At 47.7% G+C, this 7,054-nt stretch overlaps 1 protein-coding gene across 1 annotated transcript; it reads right to left on the bottom strand.

The window, feature by feature from the left end:
- Nucleotides 1–3,021: 3,021 nt before the first annotated feature.
- On the bottom strand, nt 3,022–4,218 carry LOC108775663 (uncharacterized). Its single transcript, XM_018542102.1, has one exon. The coding sequence runs from the start codon at nt 4,216–4,218 to the stop codon at nt 3,022–3,024; it is 1,197 nt and encodes a 398-aa protein (XP_018397604.1).
- Between the last annotated feature and the right edge of the window lie 2,836 nt (nt 4,219–7,054).

A 7,054-nucleotide genomic window follows, 5' to 3' on the forward strand; every position in this document is an offset into this window, starting at 1 on the left:
CCGCCGCCGCCGCCGCTGTCGCCGCCGTCGCTGTCGCCCGCGCCGCCGCCACCGCCGCCAGGATGTCTATTGCAAAAAAGCGAACGAAAGAAAACATAAATAATCGCGTTCAAATGAGACAGGGAGGTGAAGGAAGAAGAAGTAGATAAATAATTTTTTTTACTTACTGCGGCACACTCCCCCGGTTGATTCAATCAACCTCCTCCAATTCAGCCGCCAACTCCTCCTCATACAGGTTGACGAGGAGGTAGAATAGCTCAGCCCTGTCGTCAACATGCATTAAATGCATTCCAAAGCGGATGAGGTCGTCGGGGTCGACCTCATCCAAATTAATCGGGAAGGGGGGAGGATCATCCTCCTCGTTATTCTCCCCTTCGATGTTCTCGTCGACGTTCTCCTCCCCGTCGTTGGTGTCGTTATCCTCCTCTTCCTCCTCGTTCTCCTCCCCGTCGTTGGTGTCGTTATCCTCCTCTTCCTCCTCGTTCTCCACCTCCACCTCTGCCTCTATCACCTCCTCCTCTTGAGGAGTAAAATCCTCCTCTTCCTCCCCAAAAAGTTGTTTTTTAAGCGGCTCTAGTAGACGCATGTTTCTTTTTCACAGCGCGCACTCACACACGCACTTAGTAAGAAAAATTTAATTAATGGCACCGTCTCCAAATTGTAAAACCGTATGAAAATATTAAAACAAAAATATTCAAATGACAATGAACTAAAAAATGAACTAAAAAATGAACTATGGAGAAACGGATCTGAACTGTATGTGAGACAAAGGAATACTGACGCTGAAAAGCATTCTTCGCTAGGGCCAAGCCTATGATTGGCCCATAGGCAATTAATTTGGTGAAAAATGATCCGACACTTGAAGAGGCTCTGCTGTAAGTAGAGCTGTTTTTGTAAACAGAGCGATAGCGCGTAGAGGCATAGGATTCATCGAGCACACATTCGTAGGAGAGTAAAGAAAGTACGCATAAAATAATGGAGACAATGAATATTTATTCGTATATTTTTTCTTTACATAGTAATTTTTTTATACTGTAATTTTTTCTTACGTATTAAAAACTAAAGCCAAGAGCTCGCAATCGACGAGCTGTCGTTTGTCGAAGATATCGCTCTCGCGTATAGCGTTCGCGACGTTGGAGAAGCGCGTATACTTGACATCGACCGTATCAACGAGTCGGGCTAATCGTTCGAACGTTACGTCGATGCATCCGTCGAGATCGAACATTCGGCGCAGCGTCGATTCGATCATCGTCATGTGTACGGTCGAAGATTCGAGTCGTACGAGCGTAACGTCGTTATGCGTGCAGATTCTGATCGTTAGCGGTCCAACGTTTATAAAATTGTCCTTGTACTCGTTCCGCAGCAATTTGTAGATATTCCATCGCTGCTCGTAGAGACCTTTCCACGTTTCGAGAGACAACGAAAGTTCGCGTCCGCGATGGTCTCCCAGAACGATCTCCACGTAACTCGGTGGATCAACGTTGATTGCAATTTCCAAAAACTTGTAGCCAGTAGCGGTCAGGTCGTATCGTCGACTCAGTATGCGCACCGCGCGACGCTTTATCCTGTAATAACGCAATTACGTGCATAATGTTATAGGAAGAAAAGTGTTTTTTTCTATATAGAATATTAAAACTTACGCGTCGGGTTCCTTCTTCGGTTCGCTCTCTGTGGCGGAGTTAAAGCGAAACATTTTTTTTTTTTTTGATCCGTTCGTGCAAGCGAATATAGCAAGACTGATCACATCGGTGTATTAAATTGATTGTAATACTTCTGTAATTAAAGAGAGGGGGGTGAATCGAAGAGAGAGGGGGTAAATTCTCTTTCCGAAAACCTGTCGCGACAAGTTTTTTATCGCAACTTTCTATGTATTCTTTCTACCGCGAATTCATCTACATACATTATTGTTTATATTTTTATGATGTATTATCTTTTGATGACGTGTTGTTTCCTGCTTTTTTCTTCAATGGCGGGGGAGGTGGGGGAATTCGGGGACGTTCGTATTTATTTTTTGACGATGATGAAGACGTCGGCTCATAAGTCGTATCTGTCGACGTATTTTCTGTAGGCCAATTACAATATCTTTGGCTTTTCGTCGAAGATGTATTTTTCCACGTATTTTCTTGAGGCAACTCCCAATAATATTTTTGATTTGAAGATGTATCCTTCGACGGAGACGATTCCCAATATCTTTGATTTTTCTTCGATGGTGGGGGGCTCGGTGGGCACAGCGGCTCGCGATCGTCGTCTAACCGACGGTATCCCTTGAGCTTGGTCCACTTTCGATGCAGATAATCGTTTACTCGGTCCATGTCGTAACGCTCGTAAGATTACGATTGAATGAAAGAGCTTTACGCACTGTCTATATATATACTGTCTACGCGTTTATACATACATACATACTTACATACTAAGTACATGTATAGGAAAAGAGAGAATACACGATAAATACGTTACATAATTTTTATTTTAAAAAATTTCTTTGCAACCACCAATTACATATTTTGAATACATTTTGTAAAGCGCAATTGTTAGCGTGATATCCACATCGCATAGTATCAGTGGCATCTATATCGGTTAAAGATTTTATGTCTTCGTAAACTGCATCCAGGGTCTCGATGTGCACGCGTTCGTCCAGAAGCAAGTCTCGCAACCACGTTCGTTTCTCACGTCCCTTGACGTACACCACAGCATCCTCCTCCTCGCGTACAGCACTCGTAATCAGGCGTTTCGCCTCGCTGTACGAGGTCGTCCCGTCCGTCCATCGCAATCCATGGTGATAGGCAATCAACCAGGAAGCGCAAGACCTGTCGGATCTTGTCAAAAATCTCCATGGTACGGGATTCGTAAAAATGTAGTGCGTGAGTACGGTCCCGTGTTTCAGTATCGCCACTTCCTTCACGATGAATCTCTCGTTGACGATGAAACCTTGCAGATCCACGAACGTCGGTACACGCATGTCATCGAGATGAAGAAGACTGCGAACGATGTCGACGTATCGTAGATTTTTATATCGCGCGCTTAGATGATTTTGCGCACAACGTTGGTCAGCGGGTTATACTCGACCACGCGATCGTGTATGATGAGACAGTACGCGGTAGTATTCGCGGGTACGTTCTCCTTGAACTCAAATTCCATTCGCACGTCCACGGTCGCGCTCTTGACCGATTCGTTCTGTCGAGAGCAATCGATGATTACGAACGGACCGTTCGTTAAAAAAGTCGTAACGGTGAGATTCGGTTCGAGATACTCGTATCCGTAGTAACCCTTGCAGAAACGCGCGTACATGTCGTACAGAATCGCCCATTTGTTTTTAGTGAAATCCAGATTCAAGTCGTCGTACGGATAACATTCCGAGTTCAGGTAGAGTTTCACGTTGGTCAATTTACAGTCGTCGAATCGGCTCGTATCCTCGGACATCTTCTTTCGATCCGTTTGCAGAGCAAAGATGACGTATCGCGGTTTTTCCAGCTGAGTCGCAGTTTTCATAGCCCAGGAATGCTTCGTCGTATTCGGTAAAAGCGGGTACTCGTACAGATCCCACGAGCGAAAAGGCATGCTCAGGTATCGTCCACTCTCCAAGGCCCGTAGCATCGACAGCTTATTTATCTCGCTCAATACCACGTGCGGCATTCGCCATTGAATCTTGAACAGTTCAAGCTTCGGCTCCACCGTCCAATTTCCCAACAGACAATTCACGTCGTTGCGCGCTCGTATCAGAATCAACTCGTGACGAGCGTTGATCACCACGCGTCTGTAATCCTCGCAGAATCCCAGTAGCACGTTGAGCGGTACGCAGAAATTAAAGTATCCATCAGCCTCAGTCTGTGGATCCCAGCCAGCGTTTCGCAGAATCACGCTTTTGTCGGATGACACCGTCACGTAGTTTTTGAGCGTGCTAGTTACGCCCACGTTTCTGTTGCGATCAATCTCCACGCCGTTGAGTTCGTAGCGAATCTCATCGAACATGAAAGCGACGCAATTATTTCCCAGTGCCACGTCGGCGTTCGGTACCACTTTGGTCTTTGCCAATTTTCCTTCGATGTACAGAAAACTTTCATACGGCAGCGTGTACAGATCTTGTTGTTGTATTGGTATTCGTATCTCATCGCTGTGTCCAAACGTCGTGTTGGCGAACGGGTTGTACGTGTGAGTCTCGATCTTGACGATGCGATCGTCGAAGACTGGCTCGTCCTTGACGTTTAGAATGTCGGTCATCTTTTTCAAAAGTTGCGCACCGCGAATCCCAGAGATTTTAAAAACTCAACGTTCGATGCACTGAGCCTCTTGTTCCTCTTTTCGATGCGTTCGGATGAGCGAGTACTGTCGAGCGGCGCGAAGGATACGTTATCTGTCTGCTGGTTCAACACGAGCATCTCACGCGCGCGCGTTATCGCTGTCGCCGTCGCACGTGCAATCTGACGGTGATCTCTTCTCCGCGAAAATCGAGCAACCGCCCGTTTTGATCGACGATGCGTATCGTTAGATTCGTAATGCTCCGTGCGATGATCGGAAGATAAATGATCTGTGTCGGCCTTTCCGATATCTTATATCCCGGTGGCACTTGCGGCGAAAATTCGTGTATCGTGTGCGCGCTGTTACCGTTGCTGTACGCGCCGGTGGTTACGTTACACTCTACGCGGATAACGTTTACGTTCATTATGTTGACCGACGCGTCCGACTCGTGCCATTTTCGCGGTCGTAATACACGCTTCGATGAGAATCCCAGCAGCGATCCGATGCTGTTTGGTTTGTCAAAGTTTACTCTGAAGGCGCATATAATATTGCACTTCATCGTGTTGTAGTTTGCGCGGAGCGCTATCGGATACTCTCCATGCAAGTCGTCGTCGTTGTCATCGGGAGGTACGTCTCCACGCGCCAAGTCAACGATCTCGAGCATGTCGCTTTGCGGACGTTTCCGCGAGATCGCGCGTTTCAGAAATTCGTTTATGGTTTGTAGTTCGTACGAACCCTTGGAAATCGTAATTTCCTCGTCATCGTTTCCAAAATAAAATTTATTATTCGAATCGTTCACGATCGTGTGATAGGTCTCGAAAATCGTCAGACCGATCTCGTAGTCGTCGTCGCTCAAGTCTATCGCGGGAAAATAGCTTGCCGCGAGAACGCTCCCCTTCGCGTACGCTACCTAGTGAGTACCGGGGCCTGTCGCATCGTCCAGATTCACGATACCGCTTTCGTTTCGGCGTGCGCCGCTCATCGGTAACGCGTTACGCATGAGAACTCCTCTAAAGTACGGTACGCGCATACGTTTTGCAAGTTGTAGCAGTTGCACGTTGGTGGTTGCGCCCGTGGGCATTTTTATCGTTTCTTCGGCGTTTTTTTTTTCTTTTCATACCCTGTCCGCGTTTGTATGGACCGAGATACAGCCCGCGTCCGTATCTGTACGGAGCGAGATACAGTCCGCGTCCCTGTTCCATCGCGTGATCGTGACGTTGCAGCTCCTCGAGCTGACGCCGCGCGGCTTTGCTGTCGTTTACCGCTTTCGCCACGTCGGCCGCTTCGCCGATCAGAGATCGGAGGGCGCCCAACATTGGCAGAATCGGCAACATGCCGCCTCGTTTCGCGGTCGGAAGAATCCGTTTTTTCGTCTTCTTTTTTTTTGCCACTTCGTCGTCTTCTTCTTCATGCCCATGCCGATCTTGGTCTTGTCTTTCATCGCTGCCCAGATAGCTGCAGCGACGGCTCTCTCACCCAGAACCGAATCTCTCGCGGTAACGCGTTTTCGCGCCTCCTCGGCGAGTACCTCGTCCGCCGCTTGTCTATCGATGAGATCGTTGATCCGAGAATACGCGATGTCATGCTCGCGACACGTCGCGTCCAGTGGATTTACACCCGCGTCACCTCTGGCTAATCGTTTCTTCAGTCGAGTGCCGGGGCTGCAAAACTGGTAGCCTGGAATATGTAACTCGAAAGGAAGCGCGTTTATCGCCCGATTTAACAAGCTCTTCGCTGACATTCGCCGCAATTCTTTATCAGAGGCGGCGGACCGTCGATGTACGTTTGCTGACTCGACAAATTGTAGTGCTTCAGATACCGACGGTATCGTTGAACCTCCGAATCCGTCTTTACGTGTTCCGGAAGCTTGTCCCACACGTGATCGATATAATCGCCGCACACTTGTAACAGTACGATCGTCGGTATATACTGCAACTGCTCAGCGTTCAATTCTCGAATGTCGGAAGAACGATGATACAGCGCTAAATACATTTTGCTACTGCCCGATTCGCGGATTCGCGCGCCTATAAATAGGCGTTCGAGACTGCGGGTAGTTTATAGTGCGAGTATGAAATTTGTGCAGTCTCCACTGACGATATGCGTCATGAATTGTAACTCGAAATTGCAAACGATGCGGGACGAAGCGCATAAGCGCAAGCACGGTCAAATGCTGCCGAATACTATACGCGCGATCGTCTGCGGTCCGTCAAAATGCGGCAAGACGAACGTGTTGATAAGCTTGCTCGAGAGCCCCAACGGCGTACGTTTCGAAAACGTGTATGTCTACTCAAAATCGCTGCAACAGCAAAAGTATCGGTAATTTGAAAATTTGTTGATGTCCATCGACAAAATCGGCTACTTTACGTCCTCCAACAGCGATGTCGTTCCACCGAACGAGGCGCTACCGAATTCTATCTTTATCTTCGACGACGTGGCATGTGACAAACAGAACGCGGTGCGAGAGTACTTTTCGATGGGTCGCCACGCGAACGTCGACTGCTTCTATCTCTGTCAGACGTACGTGAGGATACCTAAACATCTGATACGCGACAACGCGAATCTGCTAATCCTGTTCAAGCAGGATGGTACCAACTTGAAGCACGTTTACAACGATCATGTGAATACCGACATGTCGTACGACGAATTTTGCACGTTGTGTCACAAATGTTGCCAACAAAAATATGGATTCGTAGTAATAGACAAGGTCAGTGCGCTTACAAAGGGGAGACAGAAGAGGATTTAACGAGTTCGCGATACCGTAACGCTGTCAGTCATCATCCGTACTTCGTCTGAGACAAACATGTCTAACGTGCGAGAG

Source organism: Cyphomyrmex costatus, unplaced genomic scaffold, assembly GCF_001594065.2.
Source record: "Cyphomyrmex costatus isolate MS0001 unplaced genomic scaffold, Ccosl1.0 scaffold1083, whole genome shotgun sequence".
Taxonomy (NCBI): domain Eukaryota; kingdom Metazoa; phylum Arthropoda; class Insecta; order Hymenoptera; family Formicidae; genus Cyphomyrmex; species Cyphomyrmex costatus.